The 24,797-nt window shown below is 33.6% G+C and overlaps 1 protein-coding gene across 2 annotated transcripts in view; it reads left to right on the plus strand.

Moving 5' to 3' along the window:
- Positions 1-24,167, plus strand: part of LOC140752478 (semaphorin-1A) — a 180,629-nt gene extending 156,462 nt beyond the window's left edge. For both annotated transcript variants that reach the window (XM_073086815.1, XM_073086806.1), the window contains 10 exons: positions 11,384-11,522; positions 13,334-13,430; positions 13,670-13,721; positions 17,960-18,212; positions 18,928-19,121; positions 19,487-19,628; positions 19,918-20,599; positions 21,008-21,333; positions 21,986-22,175; positions 22,356-24,167. In XM_073086815.1, the coding sequence (XP_072942916.1) occupies positions 11,432-11,522; positions 13,334-13,430; positions 13,670-13,721; positions 17,960-18,212; positions 18,928-19,121; positions 19,487-19,628; positions 19,918-20,599; positions 21,008-21,333; positions 21,986-22,175; positions 22,356-22,578 (2,250 nt within the window). In that variant the 5' untranslated portion in view covers positions 11,384-11,431 and the 3' untranslated portion in view covers positions 22,579-24,167. The remainder of the gene's footprint in view (positions 1-11,383; positions 11,523-13,333; positions 13,431-13,669; positions 13,722-17,959; positions 18,213-18,927; positions 19,122-19,486; positions 19,629-19,917; positions 20,600-21,007; positions 21,334-21,985; positions 22,176-22,355) is intronic.
- The last annotated feature ends 630 nt before the right edge of the window (positions 24,168-24,797 follow it).

Genomic DNA, 24,797 nt, shown 5'->3' on the forward strand with positions numbered 1-24,797 from the left:
GCACTTTGTTTATTCATATTTAAAACACTTTGTACACAAATTATTTGTACCATAAATCATAATGGCGTTTTGATTTTGTACTGTCAAGTCTGTCAGTTGTAATTGTACGTTTAAAAATTACAAACACTCTTTTACGTTATTTTATCAATCCAGAATTCAACATAGCTTATGTTGATAAAACATTATTTGGATAATATGGTAATATAATTTTGAATTTTATAATGGGAATATAAAATATACTTCACGCAATTTTAAGATTTCCGCACGGATTATAAAAAAATGTGTATTACTGCCATCTGTGTTCAAGTTGATGAATTAAGGTTATCAAATAAAATAATAAGGAATGTAAAATAATACTTTATTCAATTATATCCATATTTTTCTATTGACAGTCAACAACTCGGTTGCCTGGAGACTTGATATCCAACAGTCCTCCACCGCTATTTTCACTTACACCACCAGGGGCGCCGGCAGCATTTGGTCAAGGTGACGGCGCACCAGTATGCCATTTTCAGTTCTGACTTCATAATGGAGTCTACCTAATCTTCGGATGACGACTCCGAACTCCCATTTAACTCTTGGGTTGGTGTAACTGCGGACTTGTACCTTATCACCTTGTCCGAACTCCTGCGTTGGCGGTGCATTGTAATGTAATCTGGATAGTGGGGCGGATTTCTTAAATAAGGCATGCATATAGGTTCTTACCTCTCTGCCGAACATTAACAGATAAGGTGATAACCCTTTTGTATTAGGTGTACGTCTCAAGCGTGCCTTGACAGTTAACAGTTTATCAAATAAACTTCCGCTCTTGCCGATATAAAAGAACATTCAGGTATTAGCCGATTATTTTCTTTTTGTACATTCAAAAATTTAAATTTTAGCTTTGTATATATTTCTTCAAATTCGTACCTGTATTTTATTTCCTCTTCTAAATTTTCTTCGTCTGTAAGCCATTCAATTTTTTCTTGAATCGCGTAGAATTTGTTCAAATTTTCTTGTAAAGAATTCAGACGTATATTTATTTCTTCATTGTCAATTTTTTCTATTCCCGAATTGTAATTTTCGGTTCGTTTCATTAACCCACGTAATGTGGCTCGAATTTTCTTATTGTTTTTTTAGTTCATTCGACATCTCGTCGCCAATATCAAATAAAATAATAAGGAATGTAAAATAATACTTTATTCAATTATATCCATATTTTTCTATTGACAGTCAACAACTCGGTTGCCTGGAGACTTGATATCGTCTCCAGGCAACCGAGACGTGTTATTAATTTTCGTTACGGAATTTCTCGATTCGGTCGCCGCGCTCAAAGCCCGCGATAAAAGCTATGCAATAGCTTAAAAATAGATTTTACCATTGAATCAAATAAATATTGATTTATCTGTATAAAAGTAAAAAATTAATTAATATTTCGCCAAATTTATTTTGAAGAATTGAAGAAGGAGGTACACCTTACTGTAATAAAATTGTCAGTACAAAGAACCATTATATTACTTAATAAGTACACGTTATAATGTATGAACTTTAGGTACTTTGTATGTTTGAGGTGTTTGACCTAAAATAGTTATAAATTAAAGCACTATCAGCGAAGCGTAACATAAAACAAATTGTCGATAGTCAAATAACAAATAATGTTATTACAAAAAAATTATCGATGATAGTATCTAATTACATTGACACGTGTAATAAAAATTTCGTAGATAGCCAAATTATGTAAAAGTACGTGAAATTAAAAACTTAATTCTAAACCGCCAACACAAAAAAGCAATGTCATTGAGACATTTTATTACTTTGCCTCCCAAATAAACTATGGAATAACGGTTGTCCATTAAAGAGTCCCCCTTGCCAGGGTCACTGACATCATCATTACCCGTCAAAACATAGCTGAGTACCACCCCAGTAAAACAAAAAAACGCATTAAAATCGGTTCAAACGTTTGGGTGCTATGGCACAGACAGATAGGCTTCAAATATAATAACGCCCCTCTGCGTCAGGGGTTAAAAAGTTATGAAAACCTAGTACGTTTAGGTACCTATACATAGATATAAATAACATATGAATATGCATACTTTACATACACCAAAATAACATTTTATACAATTCTTGTCCGTCTGTCTCTGTTTGTTCTGGCTAATCTCTGAAATGGGTGGTACGATTTTGACGGGACTTTTACTGGCAGGTAGCTGATGTAATAAGGAGTAACTTAGGCTACTTATATTTTAGAACTAGCTGTGCCCGTTTCTTTTTAACGCGGGTGAAACCGCGGGGCACAGCTAGTAAAAAATATATCATTATGTTATTAAACGTAATGAACGCAACTAGACAATTCGTCGTCATGTGAATAGATATACATACCTACTTTAGATTGATAACATAAGCTGGTTCATTCAGTGTGTTTCTATTGTATGGCATTGTTTTAAAAGTATAACACCTCATTTTCAATCGTAACATCCCACTTACAATGGTAGTATTAGTACAATAAACTTATTTATTACTTCTTACACACCTTCATATATACGAGTATTTCATTTATATTTTCTTGACAAAACCACTATGACGCATCCCAGTAACTTATTAAAATACTCCAGGTTTTCCTCCTCCGCACATTTCTTACCGTATATTTTATAGGGCACTAAGAACCTTACAATGTCCACGAACACAGCTCTGGCCGTCCAAAGCATTGTGAATTGATACAAAGGGTAATTAATTGATACACATAGATCGATAACTTCTTATTTAATCATTTGTGATAACAATGCTAGAATTTCCAAATCTAGCCTTATCTTAGTGAAATGGGCCAACGTTAATTGACCGGCATTGCGTAGAACTGTAGATACGCTCTACATTATATTCGCTCGACTGTACTTCGATATTCTGGGATACAAATTAGTAAGGTTATTGCATCATATACCTGACCGCATCGCGTAATTACGGAGTACTTGACTCATCCGAGGGATTCGTTACCCTACTTATAAATAGAAGAAACAATTAACCGAGTTAGTAAATTACGATCGCAATGAATGAATGACATTATCAACATCCTGCGTAATTGCGTATGCGTCATATTATGTGAAGATAATTAAATTTGTTCCGTCGTGGGCGAAAATTCATAGACTAATCAGCTGCTTGGCTGCAACGCTGATAATTATGAGTTTGTCTATTACCCGAGGTTTATTTACTAAAATTGTAAAGCTTATATCTAAACGAGTTCTATTCATGTCTACTTCCTCGTATTTTAGCGTGTTATTGTATAACGTTTTCATGAATTAAATAACAATTTATCAATGACAAAGATTTTAAACCAAAAGATATACACGCATGGAAATGGTAAATAACTACTATTAATTATGCAATATATTAATTGTAATTACAATTTAAAAGGTCTGCAAACACTTTTGTTATACCCTAGTGTTCTAAATTGGAGTCTATCAGTCTTGAATTTAATCACAGGTCCGTTGCAAGCATTAAATAGGACTGAGTTTAAACACTTCAAATAAGTATTTCTGCATAACCACACCCTTCAAACTAAAACGCAGCAACGTAAACAGGTACTAAAGCGCAGTGCACGTTATCAGATAAAAAGATAAACAGAGTCATTATCACTAGACTTCACGTTGTTTAAACACATGATCGTTTATTTCACTCCTCAAATGGGATTTACAGCGACACTCCAGTGACACGATACTTCCACGAAGTATAAACAAACGGAATGAACGAGTGAGACACTTTAGCTGTTTAAACAATGAGTGTATTTTAACAATAAGTAGATAATAACACTTACAAATATTAACTTTACACCTACTTAACAATTTTTGTAAATAAACACCCATTATATTTAAAATATAAGACATGTTATACCATACAAAACGTTTTAAAATAATATTAAGGAGCAGTAGCTTATTTGTGATAGATTGACAAATTAATAAACATTAGTTCTAAATAAAAATACTACACGCTACTAAAAACAAACACTGCTGACCAATTAAAATCAGACTTTTTTTAATAAGAACTAAATATGAATTTACATTTATTTTATAAATATATATTTTTTTTATTTAACAAAAATATGATTCTTTAGTTATTTATGACAATTTTAAAAACTGTACGGGTTTATAGTTGTAATTCTTAAAGATATCGTGTCAAAATTTTTAACGGAATGTACTATTGCTTAGATCATTAACATAAATTACTTTGTGATTATCATAAAAATCACTAACTATTATTTGATGGGTTTTTAAGAAGCCATAATAATGTAGTATCAACAAGTTTATTACAAACGTAAATTGCATTTAAATAACATTATGTAATATAATTTAAATTGTATAAGAAACTAACTACGAAGTTAGTTTCTTATACAATTTAAATGATAATATAAAGAATGTTTATAAAGATAATGATATAATATTCTAAATTATATAAACAGTTTGCCCTCGTTAAATATTTGCTAAATATTAGATATCTTTAATACTACGGTTTTATTCGATAAGCTTTTTAAAGCAGAAAAAAATATAGATCGATAAGGAAATGATTTAGCAGTAGCCGATAAATCACAAGTCAGGAAATGAGTTCAACCGATTAAATTGCTATTTACAACGACTCTACAATCCTTACTTACCTATTCCAATCGCGATTACAAAGTACCTATCGCTGGCCGTATTTAAATAAGATTTCAGACTTGATTTAAAAATATTTAAATTTGAATCAAGTGGTTGTTGACATTTGTGTACTATACCTACTCGTAGATAGCAACATTTTTTTTAAAGCTGAATATTATTCGCACACGCATAGGTTTATTGAAAAGACCATATACAGTATGATGCTCAATATAATGTAATTATAAAGCAGTTGAAAACAATAAATTTAATAATTTGTATAACTAAAGAATCTATTGTATTGTTAACTTTATTATGCATAAACTCATTAATAATTTAAGTGGCATTTATCTATCGCTGTTTTATTTATGTATAGTTCATGCAAACACCGCAATGCATCAAACACCGTGACTATGGCGCATTTTGGGGAGACAGGCCCTCTTTATCCCCTGTCTGGCGCAAAAGATAAGGACCCACGAAATTTAAAGAGATTCTCCACAAAAAAATATGTGCTCACACCTGGCGTCTGTCTTCCGTATTTGCGTACAAGCATACTTAACGTACTCGTGTTATCATGATCTTACACATTTAAATATCATGATTTTATTTTCTCTTAAAACCTACTTTTCTTGGACTTGGAAGTTCTAATTATGTAAGTAGTTTACGTGGCCGTCAACAAAATTATGGAATTTAGAATAAGAATGCCAACGTATATATTTTATAGCGAAGTGATTCATCAATCAATTTATTTTAATGGCCACAATTTATTACGATGAACGTTGTATAAACCATGTGTGTAATGCAGAACAACAAACAAATAAACCTCGTCACATGTCAATGTGATATTAACTTGTAATTCACACGAAATTATTATTATTTGCCGCTTAAACATAATAACAAAGGCTATTTCCTTTTTATATAGATTACCAATTTGTGAATACATACAATGTTGTACAATCTTACATGCGAGTACAGCATCCATTAAAATAATGGGTAGTGAAAGAGCTATTAGAATCGGTCTGATTATTTTCAAGATTACAAACAACATCATCAACAACAATCAACATCTTTATAATACATACTTTTATTCTAGTATAGTTTAATTGTTTTTAACCAAGTACTACTACGGTTCTTTATTATTTTTCGTGCATTCTTACGTAGAGTAGGTACCAGACGAAAGGGACGGGCGTAGTTATAAATCCCGTACTTTAGACTAGCTACGTTACTAATATAGTTGTGATATACCTTCAAGGAATTTTACCACCTTCAATAAGATATACAATAAAAACAGCATCAAGGATTTATTTAATCTGCGAGTGTTGTCAAGTCTGGCCACGTAGCTGGTTATCCTCTTACGCTGTTCACATCGTTTATGTGCCATACACTTCACGCGTGACACAGCCAGAAGCTGTAATAAATTATACGCTGATATAGAAAAATGCGACAAACTGTCTTTATCGTCTTGGCTTCAGTGTTGCCAGATTTCCCGTTTTATACCGACCGCCCTGTTTTCTCATTGTTCAGTGAGATAAATTCGAACTAAATGCTTTAACCCGTCAGAAAAAATGTTATAGGTAGTATTCATATAATTTAAAAAAAACCTTAGTATTATTGGGTCAAAAGATGATTATATTTTTGATGTAATTGAATTGAAGGTCTTTATTAGATAAAAATGGGCCAGGAGTAAAACTGCATTATACATTTAGGATCTCATTTTTGCGGAAACTTAAAACTCCAAGGATGTTAATATACTTTTATTACATAGCTACATACCAATGACGTAAAATAATAAGTAAAGAGATACCATTAAAAATTGTATTAGTAAGAAAATAAAGAACTTGTGATAATGTTTCTTTGTTTGTAAATTTTTATAATAAAATATTTAAACAGGAAAAAAAATGCTTTAAAAATAAATGGTTCCCGCTCTCTAAAATACCTGGCAACACTAAACACCCATTGTACTCGCATTACCACTTGCCCCCGGGATCTGCTAGTTATTTGTTGTGGTTGAGAGAAAGACCGCAGCTTCCCGAGTCGCGTGGGATCGCAGGACTTCACCGATCGTCGCCTCGGGCTCGAATGTCAACCGCATATACGTAATTACGGGCTCTTTTGTTTTTGCCTTTAATGTTGCCTTGGTGAAGCCAGAAAGTTGTCTTACTTCGTTAGCTTGTTAAATTGGAATTATAAACAAGTTGTCTACGGTAGTTACTCTCTAAGTTATACGTTATTATCTTTCAATAATAACATTTTTTTTTCTTATATTTTCCATGTATAAAATAGTGATCAAAATATACCTATTACGTTTATTTTCACGATACCTAGTACGATTCAATACATTTTCATTTAATTCAATTTAAGATTCTTTACAGATACGATAAATATTGTTAAACCATAAAATATCGTTGTACTAACAAAAACAAAAACAAACTAACTGTTTGACAAAAACTAAATACATACTTAAATAATGTATGGTATTCATAATATGGATTATATACCTATAAGATTAGCAGTCGTACGTGCAGCTTGTCTAGTTTTGCGTACATGAATAAGAATTGAATACAAGGAAAATAAAAGCCAACCTACAGGAATCAGAGCTTATTACCAATGCACTTGGTATTATTGCGCGGAATACTTAAGCAGGTGCAAATACATTCTCAGTTCCTGTGAAAATATCCCAACAAGGTTTAAGATTTATTTAGAAATGGTGCAGGTCGTAAAGATATCTGGCACGAATACCAATGACTTAAAGTTTTACAAAATTGCCATTGTAACTTTACTGATTATAATCTATATATAAAATTCTCGTGTCACAATGTTAGTTACCGTACTCCTCCAAAACGGCTTTACCGATTTTTACCATATTTTATATGCATATTCACTAGGTCTGAGAATCGGCTACTATCTATTTTTCATACCCCTAAGTGATAAGGGTTCTCCACCCTTAACATTTTTATGTATGTATAGATATGACAACACAACGTTTGCCGGGTCATCTAATAATCCATATGTTGAAACCATCTATGTAGGTGCATTCACCGCATTTTTACCTACTTCGAAAAAGAAATACCAATATATGTTTTTTAATACCATTAAAACAATATTTCATTTATGCAATATTTGTACCTACCTTTAAAATATCCAGTTCGAAACTTGTCTTTGATTTATACTGGAGTCCGAACAAGATTTTATGTGAGTAATTTAGTATTTCTAGATCTCCAGATGTACCAGAAGAAAATACGAAACTGAGTCAACCGGTTACCATAAAATATTCAACCGAATGCCTCCTTTACATTTTTATTTCTTATTTCATATTCGACGTTAGAGAGCGGGATGTCATATTTATTGCTTTTGCTATTTCGTTTGGGACCAGATGTTGTCTTACCAAAGAACTTTTGTACCTGACGACTTTTTGCAGCGATGCAGTGCGATGCAAATACTAGCCATATACGATTATACAAGCTTAAATCGGAACCGCATCGTCGAATAATGACGTCGTGTACGTGTCTTGTAAAAGCCCCTGCAGCTGACATTTTTCATTACAAGAAAACTGGATTTGCGTATGAAATTACAATATGTTATATTATATTGCTGGCATATATTTAAATAGTGTTTGTAGTTTGCATGTAGATTGTAGATAACTACGCCTTATTGTATTAATAACGAAAGTTCTACATGTAGCTTAATTTATATACATAACAGGAATGTTATGCGGAAATATACAGCCTTTATGCAAATTTGTCTCAAGTTGTTATTAATAGATAAATACATACTATCAATAAATTACTCGTTTAAATTATGTGAAAATTATAGCCTGCAGTGATCACTTTACATCAGATAAACTCTTTCATGCCTCTACTAAAACAATTCTCTAATTTGTAACTATTAGCATTCTGAGAATGCCAGCGTCCTATCAATCGAATCTGCCACTAACTCGTTTGTTAAAGGCATAGGTAATTGTGCCGGACAAGAGCGACAAATTACGTTACGAGCACACTGTATCACGGAATTTATCGATCTGAAATTCTTTTGGAAACTGTTAATGAAAGCGCTGTATAGTCCGCGCCAAACTGCTAGTCCGCTCTGAAGTTGTTGCGAGCAGGTGTAGCCATACGATTTGCTATGGCGACGCGATCCATTTCTATATTCAGAGCGGACTAGCAGTTTTACGCGGACTATACTTAAGTAACAATCATCTGAACAATTTTAATGACGTCCTTCCAATTTCAGATTTATTGACTTATATATTAAATATTTTGATCATTTTAGAACTCATCTGTTTATTTTATTATTTATTTATGGAGTTACACCCCTTCATGACGACCAAAAGGCGACATGTTCATTTAATATGTAATTTATGTATTAGGTACGTAGCAAAGTGAAAACGAATGTGGATGACCACTTCTCGGTAATTTAAGTACGTGGTTACTATCAATATTTATATTTTAATCGATCGATCAATAAATTCTTAAAAACTTATGACCGCTCTCAACACACGATCAGCGTATTTTTACAAGCTTATTATAATTCAAATTACTATTAAGTAAATTAGCTAAGTAGGGCATCTTTAGCAAAATTACTAAATAACAAATTTTAAAACGTCGACCTACGGACATAATCAACTTACTTTCTAAGTAGGATATCGGTATTTCATCAGAAGGCCGATAACCGCTCGTTTGTTTGCAGTAATTGTGCCAGAACTAAAGCGACAAATTGCAGGATCCCGCATAATGTATCAAGGCATCTACTTCACAAGAGCATTGCACTAAGAAAATAATGCAGATATTTTTGGTATTATGCAGATGTTGCCTGTACTAATTTAAACTTATACTAAAATTTTGGTCTCAAAAAATATAAGTACATATTAAAATTCAGTTAATATTTCCAAGGCATCTATTTATAACATGTTATTTTATTTATCTTACGCATATATTACGTAAGTTAAATATTAATAGGTGTATAGCTATATTTATTGCATATAAATTGCTTAACGCAAAGCATTCCAGTATTTAAATATCTTCAGAGTTAAGAAGTTATTTTTTTAATGACTACAAAAAGTTGCTAAATAGGGATGAACAAGAAATATTTTCATCCAGTTGCAACGCCCCCACCTACCGTTGTGCGACATCTGTGCATTTTGAACACCGATTGGATTAAACTACGCCTTCTGTTAGCCAGGAATGCACTCTTTGTTCATCAACCCCTTATATTTTGACTGTAGGGCATGATTGAAAGACTTGTGGTATTATTTTTGCTAAGGGAAATATGGGTAGTAGGAGTATTATTTTTCAATTTATTGATTGTGTATTTACATTTTACATAAATAATTTAAACGAAAGAAAAACGTTTTGCAACTGAATAACTTGATTACCTAATCTCTATAACATGTAACATATAACATCTAATCTCATTTAATGTTTATTTGAAAATCATTTAGGATCCTTATTATTACATTTAATTAACTACCATAATCACATCATTAATGCCCACGTAGTTGTCAGTTGAGCAATTTGTCAGGTTCAATGAATGCCCCGTAATTCAGCGCTTTGGACGTATAATCCAGATACAAGATAACGTAATCTTGACATCAACACGAATACACAGGAAGCTCTACGATAATGACCCATGAAATGTGTCTGTCATATCTCTGGGAAGCTTAGTTATAATTGAGTTGGGATTCTGCGATTTGCTTGATCCCAGCATAGTGCGCGCTAAGCTTTACTTTCTGTCCATTAGGTTTATGACCTGCACGATCTACTGAACATTAAATTGTTAAAAGAATTATACGTATGTTCTACGTTTCTACATAAGTATTGCAGTTGGTACGTCAATATGAACAGTATGACGCATGCAAGTGCTATCGGATATTTACTTTTATGTAAAGTGATGTAAACACATTCAAACAATATGCAGCAATTAATTGTGTAGATTATATTACTGCATAAAAACAATGATTTATAGATAACATAAATACAGCAATGATTGTAGCACACAGATAAAAACAAGTCAAGTTTCTCACGGGTAACGAGAATAGTTTTACATATAAAAAAGTAGAATGTGAATCCTGATGCGACGCGTATGGACGCAGGCCGTGTGATCGCGTCCCCTGTAGATACAAATTACCAGCTCGTTGATGTTAATTTATCTGTACAGCTTACCATTGTGCTGTGAATATGTATTTTGAATAGTCGGTTACTCAATCATTCAATAAATAACTACTGGCTGAGTAGAGAGACGACGTGAATGAAATTGATTATTTGTTTGTTTATAATATGGAAAATGATTACCGAAATGAATAAATAAAATTTTATTGGTATATACTACGTTATTAAAAGTACGTATACTTCTGTTCAAGTTAACCTAGGAACAATAATTTTAAGAGTTCCGTCAGTGAATATTACAAATATATTTAATTCAAAAGCTATTTTATTTCAAAGTGTTTTAGATAAGCTTTGCTGTCTAATGTCAAACGCTATACTTATTATACCATAAAACAGATTGTAATAAACGTTATCATAATTTATCTATTCTTATCAGCAATATAAATGTTCGTCCTGATGAATAGTGATGACTGATTCGCGTAAATCATACACATATTTACATGTTATTTATTAACAAGATGTCTGGTTAAGTACATAGGTACCTACATATTAAGGTATCTACACACTACTCAAATACATCCGTGAAATATAATTAATTAAAATTATTAGAAGACGAAATAACGATTGCATTATAATACAAGTATCGTGTTATATTTATATTTAATGTGTTTTTATCATTGGTTACAGGGTGCAGCGGAAGATGGCGCGCGTAGAAAAAGCTAGGGATTAAGCAAGATGGCCGCCGCTCGCGCCATTCTTGTATTCCTAGCGTCCACCGCTCAAGCGTGGATGCCCGATGCTAACGCCCGGATCTATATAAAACATGGTACGTACTTACTTTGTCTTTAATAAAATTTGAGTGATTTAAATAATTTCACCTGCCTGGAATTTAATATTAATTTTAATATCTAACTTACTCTCGCTTAAGATTAGTAGTCTTAGTAATTCGAAATCAAAGCAATTAATTAGGTAGCTAAACCTTAAAGGATTTAAATTTTAAATGCAGGTTCAAATGCAGGCCCATGCCTCTGATTTTTAGTGTTATGTGCGTTTTACAATAATAATTATTACTTGCTATAACCATAGGCTATAACTATATACCAGTGAGATTTTTTATTTAATCTAAAACATCTCACACAATGTGCGTATCAAGTCACCTATCGCGGTATACTATATATAGTCTTAAGTTCTAAACCCCTTTCAGAACAGTAATGGGTCGACGAAAACTTACAATTTACAAAGCAATGTTACAGTTATACATTCAATATTCGCTTAAATAAAATATGTAGAGTCGGACCTTAATCAATATTTACTTTATAAGTAGTATAGATAACATCAATTTACTTTTAAATATAACATATTTTAGTAGATGAAATGAATAATTATTCGTTTATAATTGTACAATGTGAGGAATTTTCGCTTATAAATAAGTAGAGTTCAAAAACGCAAATTCGTTGCGAAACTCGACACCAACAGGTGCAAGTATGCCTGACGGACTACCATTCTTCATACAACGAAGCCAGGCCGAATTAGTATTGACATGTGAAAATTTCACAAGCTATTGTTATGAAATCGCGAACTGGTATTGTTGGTTGATCGCTTTACAATAGGAACATTGTTCATTTGATCGGCACAAAAACGATTTAGGCTTGCATGGAAAATCCTATTTGAATGGTATTATTTACATCGTAAAGGCTGTCAAATAACTTTTTACTGTGTATATGAACGCGTTAGAAAGTTTTATATGATTGTTAACCATAACGGCGACTACGTACGTGTCGTAGGTAAATATTTATGTAGAAAAAAAAACTATTGGCAGATTGCATTCTGTTTTCTCAATGGTAATTGGCTTAGACTTAGTTTCAAATTGTCGCTGGCCTGTTATAATACATTACTTAATCTATGTCATTTATTGTTAAAAAACGTGGCAAAAAATAACAACGTCATAAAGAAAAGAGCAAAACTTAGTGAAATATGCCACCGTAACTAAATCCACTCCGTATTACGGTGCTTGGCGGCAAAACGCAAGTCAAACTGATTCTTGCGGTTACTTCGGTTGAACCTGATTCTTAATAGTGTCACTTTAATAATTATGAATAGTAATATATTTGCCTAAATTTGCCCACAAGATATTCAAAGAATTATACATTCATGTTTCTTCGTTTGTATCAAAAATTTCAAGATATTTTTTAATTATTTATAAATAAGGCAACACCTACTTGCAGTTCTACCTACTTAAACGGCCATTGGTTTAGGTTAAACATATGGAAATAAAAATACACGTTTCGGCCTTTTACCGTATATGCTACCGTATAATAGGCAAAAACTTCAAAAATACACCTGCACTATTATGTTTATGACTAACTTATTTCACATTTAGTCCGCTCATTCCGTGCTTTTATTATTTAATTAGCTTAGGTATATTATACCTACACACCCACATAGGTACATATCACAATACAATTACAAACTGATTAGGCGTCACAGTGCACCATCGATTTGCCACTAATTTATTATTTTTCATCAAAGCTTTTGTGTTTAAAATATTCTTGCAAAGGTGGTACGTTGAAATAAAATAGTATGGTAAAAATTTAAGCTTATGAAGGTATTTTAAGGAACTTTTTAATATTGTTACAGGTGAAGAAACGTCAGAACAATTCGTGGGCAACGGAACAGCCCCTCACCACTTCCGTATTTTAGATAAAGACGACTTTTCAATTTTAGTTGGCGGCAGGTAAGATATCTTTAGTGACTAATTATCAGTATCAGTTTTGTTTTTATCATATAAGATAATATACATATTTTTTATGAAAAGGCTACAGTTTCGCTTATCTCTTATGACTCAAATAATTTTAAATGATATCGTTGCAATTTCCTTTTGTTGATTTAATCGCATAATTCTACAAAGTATAAATCAATGTTATGTGTAATACAGAATACAGTAGAATGCATCACTTGTCTTCTTTGTTTCAGGGGCACAGTGTACAACCTTAGTCTGTATGACCTATCGGAGAATTTAGATCAGGTTAGTAGTATTATTTTTTTATAAAAAGTAACTAAAGTGCATGGAGTCGAAATCTACCTAAACCTAGACACTACATCGCTTAAATGCAGTCAGCCTAATCTCGCCAATTAGGCTAAAATCCAGCTATGTAACGACTAATATATTTGTCTACTATAGAAGTCTACTAATGTTACTTTTTAATTGACTTCCAACAAAATAGAAAGTTCTATATTATACGCATATGGTTTAACCTAAGTATTTTGTATTAACTCTAGTGTAAGAGCATAGGAATTAAAAAATAGTACCTACCTCATAATAAGAAAATGCAGTAGCAATAGCATCAAATCAGACGTACAATAACCCCAGTCCTAACAATGTCGTCAATGATAAAGCGTTATCAAAGGAAAAACAAGGGACGTTATCTGATATTTTACTTTTAATTCAGAACACTGATAATACTGATAACAAGACGAGCAAATACTCAATTGTAAACCTTACAAGCTATTAAGAACTATGTTTTGTTCATACGTACTTACGCCTACTGCAATAAAATTTTTAAACGCCATTCTTTGCCAAGTGAAATAATAGATTTTCATAAATGAATTATCTACTATTTTTATAATAATTTGGTTTTTTAAATAATAACAATGGTTCTATTAATATGAGCGATGAAATAACAGGTAAAAATATGTTTTTCTTGGGTTCGCACTAACCGCCGAACGCAGGCGCACGTACGCCTCTGACCTAGAGAGTATATTATTGTTAAGTTCGACTATAAGAGTATATTTTATTATATGTTCAGACAAGCCAATTTACATGTTTCTAGACCGAACTACTTAACTACTTACAGGTTTGAATCTAATCTAACCCAAACAATTACCGCCACATTGCAATCCCGGTTTATTCTTAGTTACGACCTATATCCCGACACTGTTTATTTTCAAAATCCTGTGAAATGATTCCCATGAACATCTAGATTGTATATTTTGATGAAGAACACATCATATCGTATGAATCATAACAGGACGTGGTTATTTATAAGAAGTTATGTAAATGCAGCTTATACCTATACCGAGTCATATTGTAATGTGTAAACGGCTGTGATATGTGATAGAAGGCATGTATGAAACATTCATATAATTATAACGTTCTTAATAAAGCGCTAAATGATTGACGAACTTACTTACCACGCACGTTTATCGACGACAAAAGTCATTCCCTAAGGCACTAAACAGGACATGAAAAACTTATAATTATGTAAATTATGACGTATAAGCAATTAAATATAAATTTTGTCACGTGATGTAAGAAATCCTAAGTCTATCAAAAACGTTCGTAATATGGCTCAAAAGGACCATTTTAGTCGGATTTTAGTTTTTTTTATTACTCACAAGAATGTTTGTATTTGAAAAGGCACAGTAAACAGTAGAGACAGGAGTGGTTGGTCAATTGACTACATAATATATGATACGAGCGATGAATAAACAAGGCGGAAGGTGAGGTGTAGCGCATTCTTGCGCGTACGACGGTAGTCTCAGCTTCGGTGCCTTGCTTTAAACGTGCAATGAACATATATATTGAGTACAACTAGAATCACTAGAGCATTGACTTGCATGCAATGTGTACATAAACGTTATGTGGGAATTTTTGCTACCCTTTAAAACCACCCCACACACTAATGTTTATAAAGGCCATTAAAAATGTTTGCTTTCCATTGCCATAATGGGGCGTTAAAAGAATTTTATATTATTAAAACCCATTATTTTCGTAAACAGTTCGATTTAATTAAAGGACCATACAACAATAGATAAAGTAACATCATTGATACATTCCCTATACTCGTATTATTGTAAATGGGTGCGATATCACCGGCATGCAATGCACAACTAATTTGATATACCCGTACGTAGACACGATACGCGGTACTGGGGTTCGGCACCCTTACTTTAATTATTCCAATTATTTATTGAAAAGGTGCGTGGCTAGTTTTGTAAATAATCCTTATAATCATCAATAAGGGTAATCCTTTAATCCTTACAAAATGAGTATCATTTTCTATCCTACTCTACATGTCTGCTGCAAGACATAGGATCACTCCTAGAGAGTAAGATTTACATTAGCTAAATCGCTTTGCTACGTGAGTTTGTGACTGCAATGAATAAAAAACTTCCCAGAAAGATAACATGCCAAGTTTCTGGATACAATACAATCTCTTAATCTCCTCATAAGATATCCTTGAAAAGTGAAGGTGTGATTCTATTATTAACGACACAGTCATATCCAAAACAATTCTTTTACGGTTAAATCCTATATCTATCTACCTTAGGTACTAGCCAATACATAATTGTAATTAAACAATTGAATAACAATACATGCGAAGGCTGCAGCCTACAAGCGAATCCAATTAATTGTATATAAGTTTATGGAACTGTTGGAATTACTAGGATATACCTATAGTTTTCGTATTAGCTCATTGATGAAAATTACAAAATTTAATTGGCTTAAATTACAATAAACAATTTTAGTAATACAATTAAATACTATTAAAACTAAAACTACTACAATAAACACTTAAATTTTACAAAAAAAAAACCTACCCAAATCGCTGTTTATTTATTAATTTAGCTCTTTATTGCGATAAAATTAAACAGTCCAGAAACCACGATTTCTATGGTTGGCTATCGAAAACTGTTGTGTACTCACATGTATTTAATTCTGGATGATATATAGTGTCTTTGTTCAAAATGTTACTGTCCCCTGGCGGCGGTGATGGATGTGCACGCGAAAAAGGAAAGCCACCCGTTTTTTTACTCCACCGCACGTCACTGTAATCTATATTTTTACCGCATTGTTATATACCGTTACTTCCTTGACCTCGTTTGTTTTTATTAGATACTATTTACATAGTAAGTTTCTGATATTTTAATCCCGACTTTTTAAGTGGTGATAATGTCATAGGGTTTCTAGTTTTGCGATTTTATTGATATGTCAAAACAATGGAAATTTAACGCTTGTTTGTTACAGTAATTTTTTACTTTGTTTTTAAAAATGTTTCCAATAAATCGCCTTTATAAAGTTTTCATGAAAAACAAGCATAACTATTGTTGTCCATTCCTAGTATAGATACCTTTATATAAATTACATTATAGAGTTCTACTAACGTACGCTAACAGGAACATACCTACAAAGCGAATTGGCAAAGAGCCATCTCAATACAAATACGTATTACTGAATTTCTGATCTTCAAAGAATCAAAGCAGCAATGCTGTGGAATATCTGCGGAATGCGATTTCTCAGTTGTTGCACTGATTGATATCGTAAACATTAAAAAATGCTGAAGTTCAAATATTTTTTCACAAACAAGTTTTTTCAATTTCTTTAGTAACGCTTTCTGTTAGTTTTAGTCATATAGGCTACTTACAAGAAACTTAACATTTTATAAAAAAGAAAAGCCACTACTATATAATTACAGTCTACAATTGTTTTTTGAAATCTACTGAAGCTTACGTTAGGTGCGTAAGCTTATTTACTTAGTTTAAAAGCCTCTAAAATTGATTTGTTAATTTTGTTTGAGTGAAACCAAATATTGGCTAAAATTTGACAGTAACACGAACAATATCGAGAGCACTATTATTATCTTTACACCGTGCCACAGTACCAACCGCAGCCTACTTGTAGGCTTGTCATCGCAATCTGCACTAAGTTTGCGTAACAAGCTTTCGCCTTGAAATTACAGGCGTGAGAAGGCGAGTCACTTGGAGTGTTGTATAACGCCTGTACGCTCTGATACCTGCGAAATTATGATATTTTTCTTTAAATATTTTTTAAGTGACATTTTTAAGGTACTGCAAGATCTGTGTACCAAATGGTAAAAGCTGCAACTTGTTACTAAGCCTCCGCTGCCTGTTCGTATCTCAAAGGGCTCTATGTCTAGAACCGTATTAAAAAGACACTAATTTTTAAACGGCTTTACCAATTTTCACCAAATTTTATATATTCATATTCAGTACGTCTGAGAATCGGCTACTATTTATTTTTCATACCCCTAAGTGATAAGGGTTCACCCTTAACATTTTTTTATTTATATGGCAACACGTTTGCCGGGTCAGCTAGTATTCTATATAGCAAAAAATACTAAACATTTTAAATGTTACATATAAGCTGGTAATTATTTTAGGCTATTTCGGCGTACTTATTCAACTGTTATAGATCGACTCTCACTTGGCCACTTAAATCAAATTTCCTATTTTTGTTCACAGCGTTTGGAGTGGCAGTCCACAGATGCACATAGAGAACTATGTCAATTAAAAGGAAAATCAGCAGATGAGTGTCAAAACTACCCCCGAGTGGCAGCACGGTCGAATGGACGTTTGCTTGTGTGTGGAACAAACGCGTATAAACCGTTATGTCGGAGATACGCCCGGCATCCCCCCAATCATCACCTAGACGAATTCGACGGAACTGGCCGCTGTCCGTACAATCCTCAACATAATTCCACTGCTATATTTACAGGTAAAATAATATTATTATTTGCACCATTAACTACCGTGTTGTAATATAATGGATAATTCAATTTACCAGTGTCGAGCTTTACAAGTTTACATAAATCCCTAGAAATATAATTCCTTGAAATAAATAAGTCTCATAGTTTCTAGAAAGCAGCCATTTGTATTTTGAATAGATACAACATTACCGTTATTTTGCAAGCGAACGTTCCGTTCACAATTTTTGTTCGATCCACGAATTGACCTTTAGAATCGACAATTTCCTGACTATGAAATGATCACATGTTGTGATGGTAGAACGCTTAAAGGGCAGTGAGCTGCGCTCGCGCCGGTGAGGGGGTTGCGCCGAACACGACGCACGAAGATGCGATACCAATCGATTTATAGCCTGTACTGTTAGACACTTCTTTATTCGATTACCTAACATTACACAGAATGTCTAAACGCTTCTACCGCAAAACCACAATTGCCATAACGTGCATAAATGCGCCCAACTGTAGCGTTACACGTATTAATGAAACCGCAATTCTTTCGTTGCCATGAAAAACGCATTAGACGTGGAATATGACCACGTAATTCTCGACTATCTCACAAAGGAGGACGTTATGACAAATTATTTTAAAGTATAACTTCCTAACTCGTGTTGAAACATAGGTAAATGTTAAGAATAAGGTTTTTAGAGTCCAAAAGTATCGTTTTGTGACTTTTTTATTCATTTACAGATGGGCACCTTTATACTGCGACAGCGGCCGACTTTTCGGGCACAGATCCGTTAATTTATAGAGAGCCCGTTCGAACGGAGCATTCAGACCTGCGATTACTCAATGACCCTTCTTTTGTCGGAGCAGTAGCTTCGACGAGCCACGTTTACTTTTTCTATCGAGAAACTGCAGTGGAATACATGAATTGTGGAAAGGTAACAATACAATATCAATTTTACAATATCTGCTTTGATATGCAAATTAAATGCATGCAACCATTGTGAAACGCCCGATAGTCAATGAAATAGAACTAATTTATGCATGAAATGTAAAGCATGAGTATATTAATAAAAACTTGTCTTTTAATAATTATTTGTTAAAAATTTATGAAGACTTTTTTTTAAATATGTTTGTTTATGTGTTCGAACACAACAATTTATAAGTACCTACAGAAAGACATACAACGCTACTTGTGACTACTAATAAATAGCAATCAACACACTTATTCAAAAATATCAACATTAAAATATTTTTGGAAATTTATTTTCAGCATGTTTTATATAACTTTCATATTTTTCAGGCTGTATATTCGAGAGTGGCAAGAGTGTGTCTCAACGACAAAGGAGGACCTCATACATTCAGCGATCGATGGACATCATTTTTGAAAACGCGTCTCAATTGTTCTGTACCTGGAGACTACCCATTCTATTTCGACGAAATCCGTAAGTCATATTAAATTACTTAAATAAAATATATATGAACCTTTCGACAAACTTTTACTTTATGATAAGTCTCTCTCATCATAATAAGGTCTCTCGGGTTTTGTCAAGGCTTATGCAAGTGGTAATTAACTTTTAACACATGATTTTTAAAATGTTACTTGTCTGAAATTCGAACTTAAGACACTCTCGAGAGGCTGAGTTTCTACTCTACTAGGCTATTACTGTATTTATTTGTTGATATCAGATACATGTAACATATTGTACATTAATATTTCGTTGTTAATTCCAGAGGCTACAACGGAACTTATAAACGGTGTGTACGGTAGCGGCAGTAGTAGGAACGACATAGTTTATGCAGTGTTTACGACGCCACAAAACGCCATCGGAGGCTCGGCAGTATGCGCATTTGCGATGAGAGACATCTTAGATGCGTTCGAAGGATCATTCAAGGGCCAAGAAAGCATGAATTCCAACTGGTTGCCGTTAGAAAAAGAAAAAATACCTCAGCCCCAGCCGGGGTCGTGTGTCGAGGACAGTAGGAAACTTTCCGATTCAGCAGTCAACTTCATTAAGACTCATCCATTAATGGACAAGGCTGTCCCTTCGTTCTTAGCGCGGCCGATTCTAATAAGGGTTAGTTTGCAGTATCGCTTCTCGGCGATTGCCGTACACCCACAAGTGCAGTCGATGAATGGAAACAAATTCGATGTTATGTACATAGGTACGGATGACGGTAGAGTGATTAAAGCTGTGAACGTGGCGTCTAATGAAGGCGTGTTTGATGCTAGTGTGGACGAATATAGCAAAAATCCAGTTAGAACCACTGTGATATCGGAAGTGCAAGTTCTGCCGCCAGGAATACCCGTGAAGCAAATGCATGTAGTGCTCACTACGGAGAAATTGATCGTCGCGTCCAGTGACATCATCAAGGCGGTTACGCTTTCACACTGCACTAACGTTCAATCATGCAGGTACTTATTCGCTATAAACACTATTGTTCTTGACTTTTTGTTATGTAACTGCCTTATGAAACTCAAAACATAAATATTAATAAACTTAAAAGTGATGGAAGTTTCAATTCGACGCATATTTTTTGTTGTGAAACTAAGATAGTTCCAAATTAAAATTAATCAATTTCGAAAAATATACGAGAGTAAAATAATCTTATAGTTGTCCCTACATTTATTTACATACCTATAGGTATCTCAAAATCTGAACCTATTGAGATCTTCCTCCATTTTTCAATTTATAATCTTTTTGTGTATTTTTGTAACAAATGATTTACGTAACTTTAATTCACTTATGTATTATACACACTCTTTAAAGTTGTTTGACAGCGAGTAAATATACCTACTTTAAGAAAACGTTATTATTTTCAGGGATTGCGTTGCTTTACAAGATCCTCATTGCGCATGGGACTCCAAGCAGCAACAATGCTCGTGGGTAGGAAACCGACAATTCCCGAACCCGGAGAGATTCCTACAGAATGTAGAGTTCGGAAAGACTGACATTTGCAACAAGTTGCCGGCTCTATTGCCGGGCGACAGGCATAGCAATAGGAACCCAGCTACGAAGAAACCAATACAATCCGAACCCAATTTACGACAACCGACGGACGATATCCAGAACGAAATATTGATAGAGGTTGTAGAGACGAATGTACTATCAGAGGAGAAGAGTCCCAGCAACAATAAACATGAAACTGGTAAGATTCTTACTTTTATGTTTTAATTTTTTTTTTTTTTTTTTTATAATATAAGAGTAGCAGACGAGCATGCAGTCCACCTGATGGTAAGTGGCTACTGCCGCCCATGGACATCTGTAATCAACCCCAGATAGGATTAGATATTCCTACCTGAGGTCGGCCACAGATGCGCCGCTACCCCTGAGGACTAAGCTGGAACGCCTCGGAAAAGTCTGTCTCCCTTACCACACCCTTCAAACCGGAACACAGCAGCGCTTAACACTGCTGTTATTAGGTAGAAATAGGTGTGGCGGTGGTGCCGCCGGAGTCGAACCACAAAGGGTTCTACCACCTTCAAAAGTATTTGAGTTATATCTATCCTTTTATATCAGTTATACTGTCGAAAGCTTTGGATTCTAGGAATAAGCTCTTTCAATTTGCAAGCAATTTATAGTTACTTAAACATTTCGGTAAGGGAGTAAATAGGAAAGACTGTTATAGTGTATACTTATCTATACCAGGCTTTCCTATTTAGTCCGTTGTCTGTAGCATCTGTGATCGACCTGAAGAACAACTCTAATTCCATCTGAGGTTGATTACAGATCATCATTTCAACTGCATACTCTTTTTCTTCTTTCAGAGTATAATACCTTATCACTTGTTTCGTTTCCAGATTTACTGACCGTAGAAGCCGCTGATGGAAATATCTACAGTGCTCAGGCGCTACTAACCGCTGTCGTTGCTTCGTGCCTGGTGACTCTGATGGTCGGATTCGTTATCGGATATTTATTCTCCCGGCGATTTCGACACCCTTTTTTTACAGATACCTCGCCCTTCAATGAACAGCACAATCACTTAAACAGGTATGTGTTGTTTTGGATCTATGTACTACTTTTTTTTCATTAGTCAAAAGATATTTCTTCACACCTATTTTTTTCTACAAGCCACATTAAAAGTACAACCAGTACTTACAAGCCAAATTTCTTTATATAATAACATTTTTCACATAACGTTATAATAACTGAATGTTTAATTATTTCTAGGCTAAGCCCTTTGGAGACGCCGCTGAACGTGAACTCGGGGTACATGCCGCCGCGCTCTAAGAACGTGAACATGGTCGCCAACGTGTGCCCGCTGGCCAAACAGGACAACTTGCATCTCGAGTTAGGCAAGGAACGAACCCTGGACCTTCGCAACTCCACCGAGTCCCTCGACAAGGACCTCAAGTGCGGAACCCTGCAGAAAGTGAAAAAGACTTACATTTGAAACCTACCCCGACAGACTGTGTACGGAACGATAACCAAGTGATAGTGACATTCTGTGCGAAGTGTGCCAAGTGTTCCTGGCTGTGGCCGGACGGTGTGTTTAGTATTGAGTTTTGAATCCTGTAAATATTTCGTTTTATATCGATGTACATACTGTTTTCATAGAAACTCTAGACTTCGATTTGATTCGACGCAAGTGAAGAATTGCATTTAGAAGTTAGTCTAATGACGAAAGCCGCAATTTCCTCGTGCGAACGCGCTCGGACCCCTTTTAAAGTGATTAATGCGGACATTTCTAAGTGGGCACAGGATTTGCGGTCCAGAAGTGAAGTGTGGCTCTTTCGTAGTGGTGATATTAAATTTGATATATTCGAATTATATAAACCGCTAGACCTGATGAGCATAGTATGTAGTATTATCTAATGTGACCTTGGAGATTATTTGGAATAATTAATATTAACAGACACTGTGTTTAAATTGCTGACTATTAGTTAATAATAATAATAAAAAATATTTTTTATTGTCTGTTTAATATTAAATATCCAATTTTTACATTCCATACTCTAAAATATGTAGACGCTATAAATACTTATAATATTATAAAAAGTGCAGCTCCTTGTAAATATAACTGTGTATATAATGCTAAAGTGAGAGGGTTAAGACATCGTGGTCGACATAGTCAGACATAATTAACTTAGTGAAATCATAGATATACTTTGAGAGCATTACAATATAAAGGTTATTAGCGAAGCATGTGTTGCAAAGCAAATGGAACTGATACCTAACATCTGTTTGAAATTAGTGATGAAGGTATAATTTTGTTATAGTATGATATAGTATAAATTGCTGTGCTAAGTGCATAGTGCCTTGTAGGTTGCCAATCTAGTGCCTAATGTATTATAGGATACATCGGGAAAGATGATATAGAAATATGTATAACCTGTTATCTCTCATTAAATGACTAGTGTAAAGCTTAAAAGCTTTAGTTCAAAACCCACGAAATGTTACATGTATCGTTTTTTTACAGCTTCCTCTGCTATAATACCCTTTTTTCGTAATTATACTTTACAACAACTACTTAAGTTTGTCGTCGCTATACTTACCTACTATGATTACTTCGATGTCTATTATGTAAGATGTTTAATTCAATAAACTTTTGATTGAGTGATTAAGAATGTGAATTCAAATATTAGGCTGAGAAAACCACCCGAGATCTTAAAACTAACAAGTGTTCCCACCGTGAAACAATCAAAGTATATTATTTTTAAGCAGAAATTGTTTCTGCAATATGTATATTCTGCTGTTATTTCAAAAACAGCAGCCACTCTTCATTTATTTAGTGTATACTTAAATTTTAAAGTCTTTACATTTTTATTTTACTTTTAATATTTTTGAAGAATATATTGTGTAGAAATCAAGAAATTTGTAAATTGTTTACTGTTTCCTGTTGTGAACCCTCAAAATCACCTTTTAGTAAATATATTTATATTGATCACTAAAATCAATAAGACATATTTATATTAAGGTGTTATTTCAAAACTATGTATTATTTATGACATTTGTATTAAATAAATCAATTTAAATGAACAAGTCTCTTTTAAACCATTCATAAAACATTACTTATCTAACATGTTTGTGTAGAAACATAAAACTACACAAGATTATAATTATTACTTAGAATTCTAAAGACTTAAATATAGCTTCACAGAAGTTTATTGAAAAAATAAAATATATGTCATGTCCCATCAATATAATTGATATAATTACACAAAAACTGGCGCTTTTCAGTAGCAGTTTTTACCAAATTGCTATCAAGTGTGACACAATCATCGCAAGTTATGGCTTCCTCCTTTACCATAACACAACCTTCATGTAAAAGTACAAAATTATGGAGTACACATGCAGCACATATGACAGAGTTAACTGCTTCAGGCTTGCTGATGTCCATATAGTTCAGTCTTTTGAACTTATCTTTTAGCATTTCAAATGCATGGCCAATATATGCCCTTGTCTTCCAATGTATTTCATTGAACTTCATTTCTTCACTTGTCAATACCTCTTCACTCGTAAATGGTGTAATCAAGTTTTTTCTTAATTTATAGTCAGAATCACCTAGTATGTGATTGTCAAAATCTATGAAGTTTTTCAGCTCCTGTGCTAAGTTACTTTCTTTAAAAACCCTGTTTTTCCGTGTTATGCCTATACTACCAATATGAATAT

The sequence above is a fragment of the Epargyreus clarus genome, unplaced genomic scaffold (genome assembly GCF_041222505.1).
Source record: "Epargyreus clarus isolate Ecla_fem2 unplaced genomic scaffold, WU_Ecla_fem_2.2 ptg000003l, whole genome shotgun sequence".
Classification (NCBI taxonomy): domain Eukaryota; kingdom Metazoa; phylum Arthropoda; class Insecta; order Lepidoptera; family Hesperiidae; genus Epargyreus; species Epargyreus clarus.